The 24,020-nt window shown below is 46.0% G+C and overlaps 1 protein-coding gene across 3 annotated transcripts in view; it reads left to right on the top strand.

The window, feature by feature from the left end:
* Positions 1 to 1,066: 1,066 nt before the first annotated feature.
* LOC146356272 (uncharacterized) overlaps positions 1,067 to 24,020 on the top strand; it is a 48,826-nt gene continuing 25,872 nt past the window's right edge. Inside the window, exons 1-4 of one of the 3 annotated variants that reach the window (XR_014787281.1) lie at positions 1,067 to 1,144; positions 5,767 to 16,130; positions 18,765 to 18,893; positions 22,763 to 22,832. Coding sequence is in view for 1 of the 3 variants with exons in the window: in XM_084831666.1 (XP_084687792.1) it covers positions 9,404 to 10,805 (1,402 nt within the window). In the remaining 2 variants the exon portion in view is untranslated. Of the gene's footprint in view, positions 1,145 to 4,139; positions 16,131 to 18,764; positions 18,894 to 22,762; positions 22,833 to 24,020 lie in introns of those variants that run through there. The other 2 variants (XR_014787280.1, XM_084831666.1) reach the window with 2 other exon arrangements.

Here is a 24,020-nt window from a genome sequence, read left to right as displayed (position 1 = left end):
GCCTTTCAGGGGAGAACACTTGATAGTTTTCCATCAATGGATGTTGTCCAGTTCTAGGTAAAGTAGAAGTAGCTCTCCGGACCAAGCATTGGGCGCAAGGGACTCCTCAGACAGGGTTTCGTGTGCCTGAGGCCTTCCTGTGGCAGCAACTGGGGACTGCCAGGTCTCCCAGCAAAGGAAGCCCTGGGTGGTGTTTGCAGGTATGGCACTGCTTGCCTGTCTGCCCTCTTGCGAGCAGCTTTCACCAAAATAAGGTCTTCCCTTATCTTGCTCTTCCCAACACCCTCCTGAGCCAGCCGCCTCTCCCGAGCATGGGACCTTCCCACAGTCGGGGGCTCCAGTCTCTGCTAAGAACCACCGAAGCCTTCCCAGAAAAAACAGCCCTGGAAGGGCTGCGCTTAGCCCGAATGGCTCAGGCGCACCCGCTAGCCACGTATTCCCCGTCTGCCCCCGTCCTTTCAGGCGAGTAATGGAAACACAGGGACGAGCCTTGCAGCCCCCGCAAGGAAGGGAAAACCCTTGGGATGGGGAATTAGGGGCAGAACCTGGCCTGCCCCCCTTCGCTGAACCTCGGGCGCCAGGAGCTGCCAGCCAGGCGCGCTCTGCTGTGACCACTCGGCCTTCCCTTTGGATACGTGGGACTGCAATTCCCATCCCTCCCAGTCACCATGGTCAGCTAAAACGATTAAAACTCATGGCTGGTAGCCACGCTGGCTGGGCATGATGGGAGTTGTAGTCCGACTCATCTGGAAGGCGCCAGGCGTGGGGAGGTTGAAGTGAACGAAAGGGTTTTCTTGGAAACTGCGAGTCCCTTCTCTGCAGGGGTTCCGAGAAGGAGAAGGAGAAGACGCACCGCCCGGAGGGCTGGTTCCCCCCCGGCCTCCTCCCAGCGCATCCAAGAGAGAAAAATCCGGAGCCCACAGAACTCCGTGCATGGAGGCTCCTTGAAACGAGGCAGCCCAGCTCCTGGCCCGCGGTCCTCCGAGGGTTAAACGAACCAAGCTCCGGCTCCTAGAGAGGCAGGAAGTCCCGCAATTGGGGAGGGGGAGGCACTCGGAAGTGCCCCGCCGTCGTCGTCGGGAAGGGGAATCCGCCCGGCGAGGCTCCCTGGCGAGGGAGGAGGGGAGCTTGAGAGGCGCGGAAGGTAGGAGGGGAGCGGGACCGAGGAAACGGCCTTGCTTTGTGGGGGTCGGGATGGGGAGCGGCGCCTCGCAGACGGGCCCCGTGCGGGGCACCAGGCGGCGCAAGGGCTTGTCCAGTGCCGCCCCCGGGCCAATGTGCACGACGGCCCCGTGAGGCTGGGATCTCCCGCTCGGCCAGTGGCCCTCGAGGCCGCAGCTGGGCCTCCCTCGCCGGGCTGTCGTGCAGGGGAGAGGAGCATTGTAAGAAAGGCATCTTTTTTCCAAGAGAGTGTTTCTGGGGGAACATACTACTGTGAAAAACCCATATTTGCTCACTGTGGACATTCGTAAATGCTGATAACCTCAGGCACGTTTTGCGAATGCTTCAGGTCAGAGGCATATTTCTCCCCAGGCGAATATCAGTGACTCTTCGACGGTTATGGTGGCATTTCTGTATTTTGGATGTTCCCAAAACGAGTTTGGGATTCACCCAGTTTGGAGCTGTGCTAGCAGAGAAATGCAGAAATCCCTTCATGGATCACTGCCTTGTTGTGGCGAAGGGGCTTGCATAACTCAGTGAAGCCATAAGCTATGCTGTGGAGGGCCACCCAAGACGGACAGGTCATGGCAGAGAGTTCTGACAAAATGTGGTCCACTGGAGAAGGAAATGGCAACCCACTCCAGTATTCTTGCCAAGAAAACCCCATGGAACGTATCACAAGGCTAAAAGAGATGACGCCGGAAGTTGAGCCCCTCAGGTCGGAAGGTGTCCAATATACTACTGGGGAAAAGCAGAGGGGATTTCCGAGTAGCGCCAGAAAGAGTGAAGCGGCTGGGCCAAAGCCGAAAGGACACTCAGCTGTGGATGTGTCTGGTGGTGAAAAGAAAATCCGATGCTGTAAAGAACAATATTGTTTAGGAACCTGGAATGTCAGATCAATGAATCAAGGTAAGCTGGAGGTGGTCAAACATGAGATGGCAAGATTGAACATCGACATCGTGGGAATCAGCGAACTAAAATAGACAGGCATGGGCGAATTTAATTCAGGTGACCATCATATCTACTATTGTGGGCAAGAATCCCTTAGAAGAAATGGAGTAGCACTCATAGTCAACAAAAGGGTGGGAAAAGCAGTACTGGGGTACAATCTTAAAAAGATAGAATGATCTCAGTACAAATCCAAGGCAAACCATTCAACATCACAGTAATTCAAGTCTATGCCCCAACCACTGAGGCCGAAGAAGCTGAGGTTGATCGGTTCTATGAAAACCTACAACACCTTCTAGAACTAACACCAAAAAAAGATGTCCTCTTCATCATAGGGGATTGGAATGCTAAAGTAGGAAGTCAAGAAATCACCAGGATAACAGGCAGGCATGGCCTTGGTGTACAAAATGAAGCAGGACAAAAGCTAATAGAGTTTTGCCAAGAGAACATGCTGATCATAGCAAACACTCTTTTCCAACAGCACAAGAGGCGACTCTACACATGGACATCACCAGATGGTCAATATCGAAATCAGATTGATTATGTCCTTTGCAGCCAAAGATGGAGAAGCTCCATATAGTCAGTAAAAACAAGACCTGGAGCTGACTGTGGCTCAGATCATGAGCTGCTTCTTGCAAAATTTCGGCTTAAATAGAAGAACGTCGGGAAAACCACTAAACCGTTCAGGTATGACCTAAATCATATCCCTTATGAATATATAGTGGAGGTGAGGAATAGATTTCAGGGATTAGACCTGATAGACAGAGTGCCTGAGGAACTATGGACGGAGGTCCGTAACATTGTTCAGGAGGCAGCAACTCAATCCATCCCAAAGAAAAAGAAATGCAAGAAAGAAAAGTGGCTGCCTGTCTGATGAGGCTTTACAAGTAGCTGAGGAAAGAAGGGAAGTGAAAAGCAAGGGAGAAAGGGGAAGATATATCCAACTGAATGCAGAGTTCCCGAGAATAGCAAGGAGAGACAAGAAGGCCTTCTTGAATGAACAATGCAAAGAAATCGAGGAAAACAACAGAATGGGAAAGACTAGAGATCTCTTCAAGAAAATCGGAGATCTCAAGGGAACGTTTTGTGCAAAGACGGGCATGATGAAGGACAAAGAAGGCAGGGACCTAACAGAAGCAGATGAGATTAAGAAGAGGTGGCAAGAATACACAGAAGAACTATACAGGAAAGATCTGAATGTCCCTGATAGCCATGATAGTGCGGTCACTGAACTTGAGCCGGACATCCTCGAGAGTGAAGTCAAGTGGGCCTTAGGAAGCATTAGTAACAACAAAGCTAGCGGAGATGACAGTCTTCCAGCTGAGCTATTTAAAATCCTAAAAGATGATGCTGTTAAGTGCTGCACTCAATATGCCAACAAATTTGGAACACTCAACAATGGCCACAAGACTGGAAAAGGTCAGTTTACACTCCAATTCCAACGAAGGGCAACGCCAAAGAGTGTTCAAACTACCGCACAATTGCGCTCATTTCACATGCCAGCAAGGTGATGCTCAAAATCCTACGAGCTAGGCTTCAGCAGTATGCGAACCGAGAACTACCGGAAGTACAAGCTGGGTTTCGAAGAGGCAGAGGAACTAGAGATCAAATTGCCAACATTGGCTGGATCATGGAGAAAGCAAAAGAATTCCAGAAAAATGTTTATTTCTGCTTCATTGACTACGCTAAAGCCTTTGATTGTGTGGATCACAACAAACTGTGGCGAATTCTTAAAGTGATGGGAGTACCAGACCACCTTACCTGTCTCCTGAGAAACCTGTACGAGGGTCAAGAAGCAACAGTAAGAACCAGAGATGGAACAACCAATTGGTTCAAAATTGGGAAAGGAGTACGACAAGGCTGCATATTGTCACCCTGCTTATTTAACTTATATGCAGAGTACATCATGAGAAATGCCGGGTTGGATGAATCACAGGTCGGAATTAAGATTGCTGGGAGAATTATCAACAACCTCCGATATGCAGACGATACCACCCTAATGGCAGAAAGCGAAGAGGATCTCAAGAGCCTCTTGTTGAGGGTGAAAGAGGAGAGTGCAAAAGCTGGTTTGAAACTCAACATTCAAAAAACGAAGATCATGGCATCTGGCCCTATCACTTCCTGGCATATAGAAGGGGAAGAAATGGAAGCAGTGACAGATTTTACTTTCTTGGGCTCCAAGATCACCGCAGACGGTGACTGTAGCCATGAAATTAAAAGACACTTGCTCCTTGGGAGGAAAGCTATGGCAAACCTAGACAGCATAGTAAGAAGCAGAGACATCACCTTGCCGACAAAGGTCCGTCTAATCAAAGCTATGGTTTTCCCAGTAGTAATGTATGGCTGTGAGAGCTGGACTGTAAGGAAGGCTGAGCGCCAAAGAATTGACGCTTTTGAACTGTGGTGCTGGAGAAGACTCTTACGAGTCCCCTGGACTGCAAGGAGGTCAAATCAGTCCATCCTAAAGGAAATCAACCCTGAGTGCTCATTGGAAGGACAGATACTGAAGCTGAAGCTCCAATATTTTGGCCACCTAATGCGAAGAGAAAACTCCCTGGAAAAGACCCTGATGCTGGGAAAGACTGAAGGCAAAAGGAGAAGGGGACGGCAGAGGATGAGATGGCTAGATAGCATCACTGATGCAATGAATATGAACTTGAGCATGCTCCGGGAGAGAGCGCAGGACAGGAAGGCCTGGCGTGCTATGGTCCATGGGGTCACGAAGAGTCGGACACGACCGAACGACTGAACAACAACAAGCAGAGAAATGCGTGGGTCTTTGTTTCCCAAATACCTAAGACTGTGTATTATGGAAACACATTGGGTCTATTCACGTTCATACATTCTGTTTCTTAAAGCCTCTGTTATCTATATGTCTTCAGTTCATTCAAAGCATGGCAACATGGTGAAGTATGTTTTGAGTTTCAGTGGACCCGTCCTCTGGGTTGATATATAAGAAGAAGAGTGGCGAGGGTAATATTCCAGATGTGGGCTTGGTAGAATCCCAGCCTGGAGTATGTGAGTCTAGTCATTTCTTTGCAGGCAGATATGATTTGGCTGTGTTTGATGCAATAGATCTGAGACATCCTGGAACACAGTAGCAGCATTGGCAACACCCTCTTGGCAGCTCTCCTTTGCAAAATAGTCCAAAGTCATCCAGATCTGTTCCAGGCAGTAGCTGGAACTTGGAAGGTTCTTATGGGACAGAAGTGCAGGGATTTTTTGTTTTTTTAATGAGGACCTGAAGATCCTTATGAGGACTGATCTTGCATGGATCTTGCAGTCCTCAGGAGAACTTTTCATGGCGTTGCAGGCTGCTGAGTTTCACCTTGGAAATACCTTGACTAGAATGCTTAGTGTCACAGCAGCCACCCTTGACGTGAGGCAGGTGCCTTCAGTCTTGCTCTTTAGAGGTCTGCTCAAGAACCATCTCTTCATGCAGGTTTTCCTTGCATGGTGCCCGAGCACATGGTGACAAGTGATTACTATGTTTTTAGTGTTATATTTTCTGTTTCTATCATTTCTGGAAGCCACTTTGATTACCCCGTTGAAAGTGGTACGCAGATCTATGAAATAAATAAAGTGACATGGGTTCCTGTATGTATGTGTGTGTGTGTGTGATAAGGAATGCATTCTTTTTTTTCTTTTTCCTTTCAGCTCGCACTGTCCTTTGATGAGTTGACTGTGGGCTTCTCTGAGGAGAAGGGGGCTCTGCTGGATCCGGGGTAGAGGGCTCTGTGCACAAGGAAGACACGAGGGTGGATCAGAGGCATGTGATGACTCTTGGTGAGGATCCCTTTTCCCTTCCTTGTGAGAGGAAAATAATTAATGCTTCTCTTCTAGGTCCCACCAGAGAGGGATTTTAGTTTTCCTGCAAATATAGTTATCCACTGCATTCCTCACAGAACTTCCCTCCTCAGAGCTCTGACACTGTTCCACAGCCTTTGCCAATGTTAAGGTCTGACTACTGCAGTGTGCTCTTTGTCGGGCTGCCCTTGAAGGTTTGTATACTGCAGTGGATGCAGATTGCTGCTCCCAGGTTGGTGTCAGGAATCCACTCTCTGGAGCACATCACTCAAATATATATGATGTTTACTACAATCAGGAAATGTCTGAAAAATACTGGAGTCAGTCCACTGGTTCATCTAATGCAATATTGCCAGCAATGATTGGTAGCTTCTTTCCAGCATTTCAGGCAGGATTCTTTGCTAGCACTAGCTGGAGATGCCAGGGCTTGAACCCAACATCCTTCATGCAAAGCATCCAAGCTCAAATCAAGCTGTTATTTTCACCTTTAAAGCCCTGAACTATTTGGGACCAGGCTATCTGAAGGACTCCCTCTTCTCACATGATACTGGAAATCCATTGTCTGCTCCTCATCCCACCATGATCTGAAGCTAGGTTGGGTGGGGTATGAGAGACAGAGCCTTCTTGTCTGTGGAACTCCCTATTTTTGGAAGCTTTCCTCATGCTTCCCTTCCAAATCTTATATTGATATTGTAGACTATTGTCTTTCAATGGGCTATTAACATGCTGGATTGTTTCTACTGCTGAAACAAGATGCCTCTTGTTTTCTCTCTGGTTTGGGGGTTCCTTAATTGGCTGATTGTTGTTCTAAGTGAGCTCTTTGCATTAATATTATTGTGAGTTGCCTTGATAGACTGCTTTGACAAAAGAGCAGCAAATAGGTATATAAAGTGTTAGTATGATGTTTGTGCATTGTGGAGTCTCAATTAGAAAGAAAACCAAATAGAGAGTTTTTTCTGTGGTGCGATCTGCTGTGTCCTCCATCTCAGTTTTTACTCCAGCCAATTTGTTTAACCAACTGCTCAAAAACAGATAACTGGGCTGTTTAAACCAGTAACGTTTACTCAGACTGGGAGTGGTTAACATAAGACTATAAGAAGAGCCATGCTGGATCAGACAAAGGGTCTGTCTTATCTATGCCATTCACACATCCTACCAGCTGCCCACAGGAAACCTACAAGCAGGACACAAGTGCAACAGCACCCTCCCACCGATGTTCCCCAGCAACTGGTGTACACAGTCACACTGCCTCTGATACTAGAGTTACCATAGATCCATCAGGACTAGCGGCTATTTATGGCCTTCTCCTCCATGAATTTATCTAACCCTCTTTTAAAGTCATGGTGGCCATCCATCTGTCTTCTGGTAGCGAATTCAGTAGTTTGATTATGCACTGTGTGAAGAAGTCCTTCCTTTTATCTGTCCTGAATCTCCCGCCAATCAGCTTCATGAGATGACCCAAAGTTCTAGTATTATGAAAGAGGGAGAAAAATGTTTTGCTATCCACTTTCTCCACACCATGCATTATTTTATAGACCTCTATCATGTCTCCCCTTGCCCTCTTTTTTCCAAGCTAAACAATCCCAGCTGTTGTAACCTTCCCTCAAGGGGAAGGGGAGTTGCTCGAACCCCTTGATCATTTTAGTTGAACCTTTCTGCACTTCTTCCCATTCTACAATATCTTTTTTTAATGTGCAGTGACCAGAACTGTACGTTGTTTCATAAGTGTGGTCGCAACATAGATTTGTATAAGGACAGTATGATATTGGCAGTTTTACGTTCAATTCCTTACCTAATTATGCCTAACATGGAGTTCATGGAGTTTTCCTCAACAGGCGTACAATAGGTTGACATCTTAATCGAGCTGTTTACCACAACTCCCAAGATCTCTTTCTTGGTCAGTCACAGCTAGTTCAGATCCTATTAGCTTAGACTTAAAGTTGGGATTTTTTGGCCCAACGTGCATCCCTTTACCCTTGCTTCCACTGAATGTCATTTGCTGTTTTGATGTCCATTCCCCCAGGTTGGAGAGATCCTTTTGGAGCTCCTCACAATCTCTTTTTGTTTTAACCACCCTCAATAATTTGGTGTCATCAAACTTGGCCACTTCCTGCTCACTCCTAATTCTAAATAATTTCTAAATAAGTTGAATAGCATTGGTACCGATACAGACCCTGTGGGACCCCACTATTTACTTCCTTTCATTGGGAGTATTTACATTTATCCCTACTCTCTGCTTTCTGTTCTTTAACCAGTTACTGTTCTATAAGAGGACCTCTCTTATTCTGTGGCTGCTAAGGTTGCTCAGGAGTCTTTGGTGAGGCATTTTGCCATAATCCTTTTGGAAGTCCAAGTAAACAGTGTCTTCTGGATCTCCCCTGTCCACTTGTTTATTGACAATCTCCAAAACTCTAAAAAGTTAGTGAGACGGGACTTACCTTTATGAAAGCCATGTTGATTCTTTTTCAGCAGGGCTTGTCCTTCTATGTGCTTACTCATTTTAAAGCCCTTAACCCGCCCCTTTGTACTTCCTTTTTACCAGTCTTTTAGGGCATCCAGAAATTTAACTATACTGGGGAGATCCTTTTCCCAGGAGATTCTTGGGTTTGAATCTGGGATGTTATGTGTTCAAAGTCTGGATTCTATTTATGAGCAATTCCAGGCAGCCAAATGCATGGATGAAATTTAGCATGAGCAGTGGTGTATGTGTGACAGAAAACTCTAGGCTACTGTATTAGCATAACGTTTGCATATCATTATATGTATTGATTTAAAAGGACTTCCTTCTAAGGCAAAAGAGCTCTCTCATGACAGTATAGAAAATTCACAAAACACCTTTAATGTACAGTTACATTTAACTATAAAGTCCAAATTCCTGTGGTGAAGAAGCTCACCTTCCTAGTATCCTTCAGACCGTAGCCATCATTTGTCCCTTCTTGGTAGCAATATACCTTTGCCTGTTAGTGTAATCCTTGGGCCAGCCAGTCGAATGACAAGATGTTGGGTACCGGACTTGGAAGGATGAGGAGGATGCAGGTAGATGGGATTCGTGAATGCAAGAAGCAGTTCAGATGGAGAGTCCTAGCTCAGGGCTCATTACTGAGGATCATGAAAGTCTGTGTGAACTCTTGACTTGCCTAGATCATGGCCTTGTAAAGCTGAGGGATGCTCCTCTTCCTCGTTCTAGAAGTTTCTTCTTGGGAGGAATTGGGTAAACTCTCCTGAATTTCAATGTACGGATGCTGTAGCAGCCTCACAGAACTGAAACGAATGTGGCCTTGGAAAGTATTTTGCTTTACTCTGCAGCAGGCAGAGCACCTCTTTGGAGTCGTGGCTTTTGATCTTGCTTTTGGAGATAAGTTTCATTAGGTTTGGGGAACTGAGGTGTTCCCTTCTAATTGATTCCCCAAGTTGCAGGTGCCTTTCTCTTTTGCACTCATATTCTGTTGGTGTTTTTCTTTCAGCGGGGGGGTGTGGGAGAAAATAAATGAAAAAGGCAAATCAAGTGTCCGAGGAAAGCAGTAAGGGGCCAGACATGGAAGAGAATGTTGGAAATGGAGACGGGATGAAAAAGCTGGAGGGAAACCAAAGAAACAAGGAGAGGAATAAATGTCTGGATGCTGAGCACCATGCAATTATGGTACACCGAAAAACACCCAAAGAAAAAAGAGGGAAGAAATGCCCTGTGTTTGGAAAAACATTCACTTGTAATTCAGCCATGGATGATCGTTGTAAAACCCACATGGTAGATAAAGGATATAAATGCCTTGAGTGTGGAAAGAGTTTCAGGTGGAGTTCTGTCCTTCTCCGCCATCAGAGAATGCATACAGGGGAGAAACCATTTAAGTGTCTGGAGTGTGGGAAAGGATTTAGTCAGAAGGGGGCACTTACTGTCCATCAAAGAACACACACAGGGGAGAAACCTTTTAAATGCTTGGATTGTGGAAAGAGATACCGCCAGAAGGGTGCCCTTCGAGGGCATCAAAGAACTCACACTGGGGAGAAGCCATTTAAATGCCTGGAGTGCGGAAAGGGATTCCACTACAGTAGCGCCCTTGATGTACATCAGAGAACGCACACAGGAGAGGAACCATTTAAGTGCCTGGAATGTGGAAAGAGCTTCAGCTCAAAGAGTGCCCTTGAATCACATCAGCGTATACACACAGGGGAGAAACCATATCAATGCATGGATTGTGGAAAGAGATTTCGGGATAAAAGTGCCCTTAATTGCCATCAAAGAACTCACACAGGGGAGAAGCCATTTCAGTGTTTGGAGTGTGGAAAATGCTTCAGTCTGAAAGAATCTTTGACATGTCATCAAACCATTCACACAGGGGAGAAACCGTTTAAATGCTTGGAGTGTGGAAAGAGTTTCAGGTGGGGAAGATACCTTTCTTTACATCAAACCACTCACACAGGGCAAAAACCATTCAAATGCTTGGAGTGTGGAAAGAGTTTCAGGTGGAAGAGATACCTTTCTTTACATCAAAGAACTCACACAGGGCAGAAACCATTTAAATGCTCAGAATGTGGAAAGAGTTTCAGGTGGAAGGCATACCTTTCTTCACATCGAAGAACTCACACAGGGCAGAAACCATTTAAATGCTCAGAGTGTGGAAAGGGCTTCTACGTGAAAAGGGACCTCACTTACCATCAAAGAACTCACACAGGAGAAAAACCATTTAAATGCTTGGAGTGTGGAAAGGGCTTCTACATGAAAAGGGACCTCACTTACCATCAGAGAACTCACACAGGGGAAAAACCATTTAAATGCTTGGAGTGTGGAAAATGCTTCAGTCAGAAGGGACATGTTTTGTCACATCAAAGAATTCACACAGGGGAGAAACCTTTTGAATGCCTGAAGTGTGGAAAAAGATTCCGCCAGAGGGGTGCCCTCCAGTACCATCAAGGAACTCACACCCCCACCTCTTCGGAGGATGAGGAGTCTGATGCTTTGGAACAACCCTCTCCCACAGCAGACCTGGGGCAACAGGAGGGATCCTGTGACAGCGATGCCGCAGCTGCGGTTTCCAGCAAACCATTGAACCCTGTCACAAGCCCAGCCATGATTCCAGATTCCCAACCCACCACCCACGGCTCACCAGAGCACCAAGGGCAGTGTATCATCTGGAATACTCAGAGTCATGGTAGCAGTGCCTACCTGACTTCCAGAATACCCTTTCACCCAGGAAATACGCATGAGTAAGGGCCTATTCAGGAGGAAGGGTCTTTGTGGCTGATTCAGATGCAACTGTGGAACCAGGATCAGCCAGAATATAGGCTCTCAGTATTTCCCAGAGCTTTCCTGGGTTAACAGCTCCCATAGTGGAATTTGACTTGAGACAGGGGTCGAGACAGGGGAAGTTATTTAAGTGTCCGGAGAATAAAAGGAGGTTGAGGCATAGCGCACGTCTTACTTTACGTCTTACTTTACATCAAAGAACCCTCACAGTACAAATTATTTAAATACACATGGGTGATTAGATTAATAATTCCCTGTTTCCATACTCTGTTTCCTTATAGGACAGAATTTTGTCAAACGGTGTTTAAAAAATATATTATGTCTAACTTTGTCTGTTGACAGAAAATTTTATAATTTAGTGGAGTGGGGGACTTGATTTTGACAGATTCTGCCTTCCTTTTACTGCCCCCTGGACCCCCCCCCCCCGAGTGTTCTCCAGTGTGTTGGGTGAACCTCTAGCACAGCATGGGTCCGTAGAATAAAGGGTAACTCTGCAAAAACTCAATTCCACCCCCCCCCCCGTGCCCACTTCCCTTGTATTAGTGGGGACATCTGCAGAAAGAGCAGATGCATGGGGGTAGGCACTAGTCAAGCCCAAGACATTTTTCTGCCTGAGGCAAAGGACAAGAACGTGCCCCTTCTTTCCCATGGACAAATATCAACCAAGCTGGCAATTGAATCTTAGTTTGACACCGACACTGAATGCCCTGTATTGTAATGTTGGGGGCGGGGGGAGGGGTTCCTTGCCACCATGAATATCCTTGAAAAGGATGCAACTTCCAGTTAAAGAGGGTGGGTTGGCTTTCCAGATCTTGGTTATATGATCAGGCCCCCATTGCTTGATGTGTACTAAATTTTGGTCTTTTCACTTAGATCTGATTTTCCACCTAGCTAAAACAGTACAGTTCATTTTGGAAACCTTGGCTAGATTAAACCAACATGGAACACCTGATAGAGCCTGAAAAAAGTGGATGAAAAGTATAAGATAGGATTCAAGTAATATCTTTTCCAGTCACCAGTAGATTTACACAGGAAAAAATCTTTTGCTATGAAAAAATTCTGCCCACTTTTTTCTCTACTAAATACGAACTTATATGTTATTCCTAGCAATAGGGCAGGCTTTATGTTTTTTTTTAAAAATAGTGGTATATATACATAAGCCCTTGTGGCAATTTGTGTTGTAGCAATGCTTTAATTATGTGTGTTGTCCTGTTTGTAATTTTTATTGCCATTAATATTACAGCCCCCTGAAGAAGGCCTGAAAATAAGAAAAAGGCTGAAACGTGTTGGGCTTCCTATAATAAATTTATTTTTGCATCCTGAGAACCCGTTTCTCTTCTTTGTGATCTACAGAGAAGATGCTCACGGGTTGCATCAGTGATGAACGAGTGGGTCACGCAGGCTACCCTGAAGCAACTAATGGATGTTGGAGAGATGCTTCTGAAGGGACCATAGAGGGTAAAAAGGCTGACCCACTTGCACTTTTCTCTCTCCCCCCGCTTTCTTCCAATAATCTCCTATATACACACACACACACACACACACACACACACAGAGAGAGAGAGAGAGAGAAGCTAGAAAGGCGCTCATGGTCACCAGTTTTAAGGCGAGACTTGCCTCCCCCTTCATAGGCTAGTTTTCATTTTAAGCCTAGCTGCTGTCTGTTGGCTCATTTCCTAAATTAAAACGGCTCTCTTTAGAGGGCCTCACATCCATTACCTCTTTTTGAACACAGAACACTGAAAACTGGATCTATCCAGCCAAAGCTGTAACCCAGACGAGATGAAGGCTTTCATGTCCTTGAGTTGGACTTAAGCACAGGCTCAGCACCGATTTTCAGGCCGATTTGCAATGGGCTTCTGAGTGTGGAGAGGTCAAAGAGGTGGGGATTCAGTCAACTGGAGTCCCTAAAATTCTTCTGAAGACAAAAGACACATTTGGGGGTGAGCTCCAGAGTTGGGAGGAAAGAAAGGATTTGGAAGGGTTTGTCCTAACAAGGGACAGTGCAACCAGGCTAAACCCAACGCACGGTCACAATAAGAAAAGGGGCTCAAAATATATTCACACTCATTTCTAGCACCCTTTGTGCTGTTGCTATCCATGTTGCTCCTTTTTATAAAGGATCAAGCCATAGGTTGTCAAACCAGTTTCTCCTGCTAGGGCAATTGTCTGGAGAATGAAGCACACATTCATGGAGTGAAAGGTTATAAATGGCTGCTATTCATGATTGTTGCGTACTGCCTCCATTATTGGCATCTTTGGGCAGCTTCTTTTGCTCTGCCCACCAATGGAGTTCTGCGCCAAGGGCTTCCTAAATCAATTTGGTCCTCAGGACCTTGGAAAGGGGTCCAACAGCCCTATTGTAATGCTTTCAAGCAATCCCTAGGGGGGTTCTGCACTGCAGGCATCTAGTGTGCCCCTTCCCTTCTGGGATTCTGCGGACTCCTGCTGGCTCAGGGATGCTGGTGAAGAGTGGTCTGCTGCTTCTGAAGGGCTGGCAGTGTTCCAGATATTGCACCTGCCTCCCTCCAGATGTGTTGGACCAAAACTCCGGTTAGCCATGCTGACTGGGTATAATGGGAGCTGCAGTACACTTCTGGAGGGAGCCCTAAAGAAAAATTTCCCCATTAAATGAGTGAAATATGTTCTACCCCCTCCTAAGGCCTGTGAGAGGAAAGGAGAATATTAAGGCTTTTCTATCATTTCTCTGCACTGTGGGCAAACCAGTGGTCATCCAGGTTTGATTGATAAGCACATGTTTTTCCACACACACTGCATTTTTCTCCCTCTCTCTTTGGGTGTTTGTGTTGTCCAAGCATTCTCTGCCACATCTACCCACTGATCACTTTTGTGACCTGAGTACTCGCCTCTGAGCAAGGACTCTCCATTTGCACTGTGTCATGCACGCTCTTTCATAGTTTTGCCATGCACCATCTCATTGCATCCTCCTCATCCTACCAAATCTGGGGCCCAGCTTCCTGATGCTTGAGTAGCTGGTCAAATGAATACACAATCAACAGAGAGGTGTGTTACTGCCAGGAAGAGCCAAACGAGGGCTACAGCGTAAAGAATGCTAGGAAAGTGAGCTCCTCTGCTTCAAGAAGTTGCACGTTATGGATGTTTTCTGAGTTTTGTACACTGCCTGGAGAGAGCTCTTTTGCCTTGTACATGGATGGTAAGCCCTTTTTAGCACACTCAGGTGTGTGCGCATGTAAGTCTTATCCCCTAGTTAAAAAATGGAGGTCTAATAGTACATAGTCTTACAACTCGGTAGGACATCATGTCTACCTCTTTCCTGGCTTTAAACTGCATGTGTCCAACTGGACTGAGATGTACCGGCCTTACAGGTGCTAACAGTTCAGGGTTTTCCTTCAGTGGATGTCCGTTTCTAGGGGAGTAGCTCTCCAGACCAAGCATTGGGAGGGACTCCTCAGGTGCCTCAGAGAGAGATGCTACATCCAGGGTTTCATATGCCTGAGGACTTCCTGTGGCAGCAGCTGGGAATTGCCAGGTCTCCCACAAAGGAGGCCTTCAGTGGTGCTTGCAGGTGTGGCGCTGCTCCAGGTTCTGCCTTGGCAGGGATTGTCTGTCTGCCCTCTTGCAAGCAGCTTTCACCAGGCTGTCTTCTCTTATTTTGCTTTTTGCAGCATCCTCCTAAGGCAGCTGCCTCTTATGAATATGGGACCCATCCCGCAGTCAGGGTCTCCCCTCTCTGCAAAGAATCCTTCCCAGGTGGGGAAAAACCCTGAAGTCCCTCCCAGACTGGAAAAATGGCACAGGAAGGGTAGGCTTAGCCAGAATTGCCCAGGCAGATATCAGAACGTAAGATCATAAGAAGGGCCATGGTGGATCAGACCAAGGGTCCATTTAGTCCAGCATTCCGTTCACACAGTGGCCAACTAGCTGTCGACCGGGAACCCACAAGCAGGACATGAGTGCAACAGCACCCTCCCACCCATGTTCCCCAGCAACTGGTGTACAGAGGCTCACAGCCTCTGGTACTGGAGGTAGCACATAGCCACCAGGGCTAGTAGCCATTGAGAGCCTTTTCCTCCAAGAATTTGTCCAACCTCCTTTTAAAACCACCCAAGTTGGTAGCTGTCACTACATCTTGTGGTAGTGAATTCCATAGTTTAACTCTGCGCTGTGTGAAGAAGTCCTTTTATCTGCCCTGAATCTCCCACCAGTCAGCTTCATGGGATGAGCCCTTTGGGTTCTAGTATGAGAGTTCCACTCTGGCCAAATCCTTCCTGGCAAGTAATGGAAAAAACAGGAACAAGCCTTGCAGCCTCTCAGAAGTAAGGGAAAACCAGAGTTAGGGCCATTTAACCCTTGGGAGGGGGACTGAGGGGCCCAACCTGGCCTGCCTCCCTTCACTGAACCTCTAACACTGGGAGCTGGCAGTCAAGAACTCTCTGCTGTAACCACTCATCCTTCCCTTTGAATATGTTGGACTACAATTCCCATCACTCCCAGTCAGCATGGTCAGCTAAAACGATTGAAAGGTATAGGTGGCAACCACGTTGACTGGGCATGATGGGAGTTGTGGTATGACACATCTGGAAGTCGGCAGGCGGGGGTGGGGGGGAGGCTGAAGTGAAAGAAAGGGTTTTCTTGGAAACTCTGCGACTCTCTTCCCTTCAGGGCTTCTGTTCAGGAGGAGGTAAAGCACCGCCCGGAGGGCTGGCCCCCTCCCGGCCTCCTCTGCGCATTCGAGGGAGAAAAATCCGGAGCCCGCAGCACTCCGTGAATGACGGCTGCTTGAAATGCGGCAGCCCAGCTCCTGGCCCTCGGTCCTCCGAGGGTTAAATGAACCAAGCTCTGGTTCCTAGAGAGGCAGGAAGTTCCGAGGGGAGGGAGACACTCGGAAGTGCCCCTCCTTTATCTTCGGGAAGGGAAGTCCGCCCGGCGAGGCTCCCTGGCGAGGGCGGAGGGGAGCCTGAGGGGACGGAGGGGCTCCGAGGCACGGAAGGTAGGGGGGAGCGGCGGGGGGCGGAGGACATGGCCTCGCCTTTGTGGGGGTCTTGGGGGGGGGAGAAAGAATTTCCTCGGCGGGGGATGGGGAGGGGGCTCCTGGATCTCCCCTTGCAGACGGCTCCGTGCTGGGCATCAGGCGGTGCGAAGAGCTTGACCGATACCGCCCACCAGACACAATGACCCCGTGAGGCGGGGGTCTCCCGCTCGGCCAGCGGCCTTCGGGGCCGGTGACTCCCGCAGCCGGGCCTCCCTCGCTGGGCCCTCGTGCAGGGCAGTGGACCGTGATAAGAAATGCATGATCCTTTTTCCCAGAGAGTGTTTCTGGGGGAGCATATTAGGGTGAAAAATCAATGTTTGCTAACTGCTGGCTTTCGTAAATGCCGATAACCTCTGGTGCCTTTTGCAAATACTGAAAAGTGTTTCTGGGGGAACATATTCTGCGAAGAACCAATATTTGGTAAGTGTTGACATTTGGGAATGCTGCTGATACGCTCGAGTATGTTTTGCGCCTTCTTGAAATTAGAGGTATATTTCACCTCAGGCAAACTGGTGAAATGTAATTGACTCTTCAACATTCACAGTTCTATTTCTGTATTTTGGACGTTCCCAAAATGAATTTGGGATTCGCCTAATTTGGAGCTGTGGTGACTGAGGAACGTCTGGTTCCTGGTTTGCCCAAATACCTATAAATGCCTCTGAAGCAGACCATATATTATGGAGCCATGTTGGATCTATTAATTCATATCAATACAGTCTGTTTCTTCAAGCCTCAGTTGTGTATATGTCTTTAATTCACCAAATGTTAGCACAACTGGGCGCAAAAGGCAGATCCGGAAGTACTAACTAGTCTAGTTTCATGAGCTCCCATTGGGGAGACATGCAAGAAGCCTGAGTGCTTCTTTTTCTGGTTATGAGGCTCAAAGGAAATTTGCTTCTTTTCTTTGGCTTCTATAGCAGGAAGATGTCAGGATTTCCTGCAAAGATGACATGGGCAGATTCCACTAGTTTGTTCTTATGAACTTTTTAAAAACTACTTATTATTTTCATAAATCAAAAGATGTAAGAAGACAAAAAGAGATACACTTATAACATTTCAAACATAGCATAAGGACTGGAACCATCCATGAACTTAGAATTCCAGTACCTCACAAAGAGTGACCAGTTCTGAATAAACTTGTTTACAGAACCTTGTTCTTTATATCTTCTTAAATTAGTCCATTTTATCTTGTAAATCATGCCCCAGACCTTCTGGAACCAGTCTTCACTAGATGGAATCTTGGTCTTCTTCCAGAAAGCAGCTATCAGTATTTTATGGCCTGTTAAAAGGTCAATAATAGGCTCCAACTCACAAACAAGTTAACTTTAAGTCTTTAAGGATGCAATCCTATGCATTTTCAGACAGAGAAAAGGCCTACAATTCCCAGCAGGCCCCAGCCAGCAAAGTTGTAGGCCTTTTCTCTGTCTAAACATGCATAGCATTGTGCCCTAAGGTAGCCAAGTTAGGGCACATCCTATGCATGCTTAGACAGAAGAAAGTCCTACAACTCCAGCATTCCCCAGCCAGCAGAGCTTTCTTCTGGACTTTCTTCTGGCTAGGCATGCATAGGATTGCCCCCTAAAACACATAATGGGTCCATCAGTATTATATATCCCATCATTTCATAAATATTTTGCAAAATCCCGACATTTTTTATATTTGAACAAGACCAAAATACATGAATAAAGTCAGCCCTCATCGGCTCTCCAGGGTTTCAGGGAGGGGTTTTTGCAGTCCTACCTGGAGATTGAACCTGGGGTCTTCCGCATGAAATGCAGGTGCATTATCCCTGAGCTGTTGCTCTACTAACTTTATTAGAACAAAGTTTGAAAATTGCAACATGGTGAAGTAATTTTTGAGTTGCAGTGAACTCTTCCTCTGGGTTGATACATAAGAAGAGTGGAGTGGGTAATGTTACTTATGTGGGCATGGTAGAATCCCAGCCTGGAGTATGTGAGTCTAGTCATTTCTTTGCAGGCAGATATGATTTGGCTGTGTTTGATGCAATAGATCTGAGACATCCTGGAACACAGTAGCAGCATTGGCAACACCCTCTTGGCAGCTCTCCTTTGCAAAATAGTCCAAAGTCATCCAGATCTGTTCCAGGCAGTAGCTGGAACTCAGAAGGTTCTTATGGGACAGAAGTGCAGGGATTTTTTGTTTTTTTAATGAGGACCTGAAGATCCTTATGAGGACTGATCTTGCATGGATCTTGCAGTCCTCAGGAGAACTTTTCATGGTGTTGCAGGCTGCTGAGTTTCACCTTGGAAATACCTTGACTAGAATGCTTAGTGTCACAGCAGCCACCCTTGATGTGAGGTAGGTGCCTTCAGTCTTGCTCTTTAGAGGTCTGCCCAAGAACCATCTCTTCATGCAGGTTTTCCTTGCATGGTGCCCGAGCACATGGTGACAAGTGATTACTATGTTTTTAGTGTTACATTTTCTGTTTCTATCATTTCTGGAAGCCACTTTGATTACCCCGTTGAAAGTGGTACGCAGATCTATGAAATAAATAAAATGACATGGGTTCCTGTATGTGTGTGTGTGTGTGTGTGATAAGGAATGCATTCTTTTTTTTCTTTTTCCTTTCAGCTCGCAGTGTCCTTTGATGAGTTGACTGTGGGCTTCTCTGAGGAGAAGGGGGCTCTGCTGGATCCGGGGTAGAGGGCTCTGTGCACAAGGAAGACACGAGGGTGGATTAGAGGCATGTGATGACTCTTGGTGAGGATCCCTTTTCCCTTCCTTGTGAGAGGAAAATAATTAATGCTTCTCTTCTAGGTCCCACCAGAGAGGGATTTTAGTTTTCCTGCAAATATAGTTATCCACTGCATTCCTCACAGAACTTCCCTCCTCAGAGCTCTGACACTGTTCCACAGCCTTTGCCAATGTTAAGGTCTGACTACTGCAGTGTGCTCTTTGTCGGGCTGCCCTGGAGGGTTTGTATACTGCAGTGGATGCAGATTGCTGCTCCCAGGTTGGTGTCAGGAATCCACTCTCTGGAGCACATCACTCAAATACTATATGATGTTTACTACAATCAGGAAATGTCTGAAAAATACTGGAGTCAGTCCACTGGTTCATCTAACGCAATATTGCCAGCAATGATTGGCAGCTTCTTTCCAGCATTTCAGGCAGGATTCTTTGCTAGCACTAGCTGGAGATGCCAGGGCTTGAGCCCAGGACATCCTTCATGCAAAGCATCCAAGCTCAAATTGAACTGTCAGTTTCACCTTTAAAGCCCTGAACTGTTTGGAACTAGGCTATCTGAAAGGCTCCTTCTTCTCATATGATACTGGAAACCCATTGTAGTCATCATGGGTGGGTCTGCTCCTCATCCCACCTCCATGTGAGGCTAGATTGAATGGGGTATGAGAGACATGACCTTCTTGTGGGTGGCCCTATGCAATTTCCTATCCCGGGAAGCCTTCCTCGTCCTTCCCTTCCAATTTTTATTTTGATAGTGTAGATTATTGTCTTTCAATGAGCTATTAACATGCTGGATTGTTTCTACTGCTGAAACAAGATGCCCCTTGTTTTCTCTCTGGTTTGGGGGTTCCTTATTGGGCTGATTGTTGTTTTAAGTGAGCTCTTTGCATTAATATTATTGTGAATTGCCTTGGTGGACTGTGTAGACCAAAGAGCAACAAATAAGTATATAAAGTGTAAGTTTGTTGGAATTGGAAAGAAAATCTAATAGATAGATATGCCATTGTGTGTTCTTCTGTGTCCACCATCTTGATTTGAACTCCACCCAATTGTTTAACAAACTCCACAGAACTGGATCATTGGACTGTTCAAACCAGTAATGTTTTCTCAGACTGGCAGTGGTTAACATAAGAACCATTTTAAAACCATCCAAATTGGTGGGCATCACCACATCCTATGGTAGCGAATTCCATAGTTTAACTCTGCGCTGTGTGAAGTCCTTCCTTTTATCTATCCTGAATCTCCCGCCAATCAGCTTCACAGGATGACCCTGGGTTCTAGTATTTTGAGAGAGAGAGAAAAATGTCTCCCTACCCACATTGTCCACACCATGTGTTATTTCGTAGACCTCTCTCCTGTCTCCCCCTCCTCCTTTTTTCCAGGCTAAATAATCCCAGCTGTTGTAACCTTCCCTCATAGGGGAATTGCCCCAACCCCTTGATCATTTTAGTTGCACTTTCCTTTCCTTCTTCCCATTCTACAATATCTTTTTTTTAATGTGCAGTGACCAGAACTGAACACCGTTTCCTAAGTGTGGTTGCAACATAGATCTGTGTAAGGGGGGTATGATATTGGCAGTTTTACTTTCGATTCCTTTCCTAATTATGCCTAACAAGAAATTTGCCTTTTCCACAACAGGTGTACACTGGGTTGACATCTTAATCGAGCTGTCTACCACAACTCCAAGATCTCTCTCTTGGTCAGTCACAACTAGTTCAGATCCCATCAGCTTAGGCTTGAAGTTGTGATTTTTTAGCCCAACGTGCATCCCTTTACCCTTGCTTACATTGAATGGCATTTGCCATTTTGATGTCCATTCCCCCAGGTTGGAGAGATCCTTTTGGAGCTCCTCACAATCTCTTTTTGTTTTAACCACCCTAAATAATTTGGTGTCATCTAACTTGGCCACTTCCCTGCTCACTCCTAATTCTAAATAATTTTTAAACAAGTTGAAAAGCATTGGTCCCAATACAGATATCTGTGGGAGCCCACTAGGGATGGGTTATTATTTCCCTTCATTGGGAATATTTACTGTTAATCCTACTCTCTGCTTTCTGTTGTTTAACTAGTTACTGTTCTATAATAGGATCTCTCATCTTATTCTGTGGCTGCTAAGGTTGCTCAGGAGTCTTTGGTGAGCCACTTTGTCAAAAGCCTTTTGGAAATCTGAGTAAACAATGTCTGCTGGATCTCCCCTGTCCACTTATTTATTGACACTCTCCAAAACTCTAAGAATTTAGTGAGACAGGAATTACCTTTGCAAAAGTCATGATTCTTTTTCAGCAGGGCTTGTCCTTTTATGTGCTTACTCATTTTAACCCCCTTGACCTGCCCCTTTCAATGTCTTTTTATGACTTAACTCACTTTAGAGAAGTTTCCTCTTTTGAAATCAAATGTGATTGTGTTGGAATTCCTTGGCAATTTTCCACATGAACATAAATCTGATTGCACTGGTGTCACTGTTTCCAATTGGTTCAGCAACATTTACATCTTGTACTAAGTCCTGAGTGACACTGCTTAGGATTAAATCCAGGGTCGCCTCCCCTCTGGTCAGTTCCATAACCAGTTGTTCTAGGGCACTGTCATTTAGGGCATCCAGAAATTGTTAATGACTGGAACATCTGTTTATCCAATCAATATGGGAGTAATTGAAGACACCCATTATTACAACACTTCCTTATTTGGAATCCTCCCTGATTTCATTTTCCTTTTCAAGATCCCCCTGAGCATTCTAGTCTGGGGGATCGTAGCATGTTTGTTTGTTTATTACATTTCTGTACTGCCCAGTAGCTGAAGTTCTCAACAATTAAAACCTTAAACAGTCAGGGCCAGAAATATTGGCACCAGATGGGGGTGAAATCAGGACTTTCAGCTGTAATTCAAGGGGTTTGACCAAAGTGGGACACTAACCATTCAGGAAGGACAGCCAGTGGCATACACACATCCCCATCGTTGGTGGCTCATAAGTAACGGAACAAACCAACATCATTTCAAACTTAAGGATCGCCTTTAATACCTGGATGAAAATCCTTTGCAGTCAATGACTGCCTGAAGTCTGGAACCCATGGACATGACCAAATGCTGAGTTTCTCCCCTCGAGATGCTTTGCCAGGCCACTGAAGAACATCCCACTTCTTTGCCCTGAGAAACTCTTGGGTAGCTTTTGCTGTATGTTTTGGGTCATTATCCATCTGCAATATGAAGCGGCATCCTATCAGTTTGGCAGCATTCGGCTGAATCTGAGCAGAAAGTATAGCCCTATACACTTCAGAATTCATCCTGCTGCTTTTATCAGCAGTCAGGTCATCCATAAACACCAGTGACCCGGTTCCATTGGCAGCCATACATGCCCATGCCATAACACTGCCTCTACCATGTTTGACAGATGATGTGGTATGCTTTGGATCATGAGCTATTCCTTTCCTTCTCCATACTTTTCTCTTCCCATCATTCTGGCACAAGTTATTCTTGGTTTCATCAGTCCAAATAATCTTATTCCAGAACTGGGCAGGCTTTTTTAGGTGTTTGCAGGCAAAGGCTAATCTGGTCTTTCGGTTCTTGAGCGTTCCCAGTGGTTTGCATCTTGTTGTGAAGCCTCTGTATTTGCATTCATAAAGCCTTCTCTTGACTGTAGATGTTGACAATGACATGCCTCCCTCCTCAAGAGCGTTCTTGACCTGGCTAGATGTTGTGAAAGGGTTCCTCTTCACCATGAGCAGAATTCTGCAGTCATCCACTTTAGTTGTCTTCCGTGGTCTGCCAGGCCTTTTGCTGTTGCTGAGCTTGCCAGTTAATTCCTTCTTTTTCAGGATGTTCCAAACTGTTGTGTTGGCCACTCCCACTGTTTTTGCTATCTCTCTGATGGGTTTATTTTGTTTCCTCAGCCTAATGATGGCCTCCTTCACTCACATGGACAACTCTTTGGACCTCATGTTGGGGGTTCCAGTGAACAGCTACCAAATGCAAATGTAACACTCAGAACCACCTCCAGGCCTTTTATCTGCTTGATTTGTCATGGGGCACCCTGGAAACAGGCCACACCTGGCCATGCAGCTGCTGGTCAGCCATTCGTTCCATTACTTATGAGCCACCAACGATGGGTGTGTGTGTATGCCACTGGCTGTACTTCTTGGATGGTTAGTGCCCCACTTTTGTCAAGCTCCTTGAATTACACCTGACAGTCCTGACTTCGCTCCCATCTGGGTGTGTTTCCTTTCAACTTCAATGTGGTGGTGTACAGAGGCCAACTGCCAAAACAGTTATCCTTGTTCCAATATCTCTGGCCCTGACTGTATTACATAATAAAATCCAATATAAAATGTAAAAGCTGAAAAAATACAAAAGTACAAACCACAATAACACCTAGCAGCGATGCAGAGATTTAAAATACAGTAACCGATTTAAAACAACAGAGCTAATGTTCCTAGTATTAAATTAGTAGTGGAGCTTGGTATTCTCACCCGCAGCGCGTCTGTGGAAGAGTCTGCCATTTTTAGGTTTTCTGCTCTGCTCAGCACTATTCCCTCTTTGACATGCACAGCAACACCTCCTCCAGGACGCCCTTCCTTCTCCTTCCTGTAGTGTTTATATGCAGAGGTGACCGTATCCCCCTGGTTCTCCCCATTCCGCCGTTTCCATAATGGCCGCTGTATCTAGGTTCTCCAAGAACTTAGGCAGTGGTGTTTTCTGGCTCTGCTACATTCGGGAGAACCTGTTCCCAGGAGATTGTGGGGTTCGAATCTGGGACGTTGTGTGTGCAAAGCATGGGTTCCATCTCTGACGGATTTCAAGCAGCCAAATGCATGGATGCAGTTTAGCATGCGCAATGAGTAAGAGTCTGGGCCACTCTGTTACCATAACATTTGCCTATCATATTTATTGATGAAAATGGACTTACCTCTAAGGCAAAAGAGGTGTTTCAAGGCAGTGTACGAAATTCAGAAAACATCCTTAATGTACAGTTACATTTAACTATGAAGTTCACATTCCTGTGGTGAAGAAGCTCACCCTCCTAGCTTCCTTCCTACTGCAGCCATAATTTTTCTCTTTTTGGTAGCAATAATGTCTGCTTGGTAGTATATTCCTTGGACCAGCCAGTCAAGTGACAGGATGTTGGCTGCCAGACTTGCAAAGAATGAGGAG

This window comes from Heloderma suspectum, chromosome 2 (assembly GCF_057233095.1).
Source record: "Heloderma suspectum isolate Gila_16-S chromosome 2, 16-S_ref, whole genome shotgun sequence".
NCBI classification, from domain to species: Eukaryota; Metazoa; Chordata; class Lepidosauria; order Squamata; family Helodermatidae; genus Heloderma; species Heloderma suspectum.
This window is presented reverse-complemented; position numbering and strand designations above follow the sequence as displayed.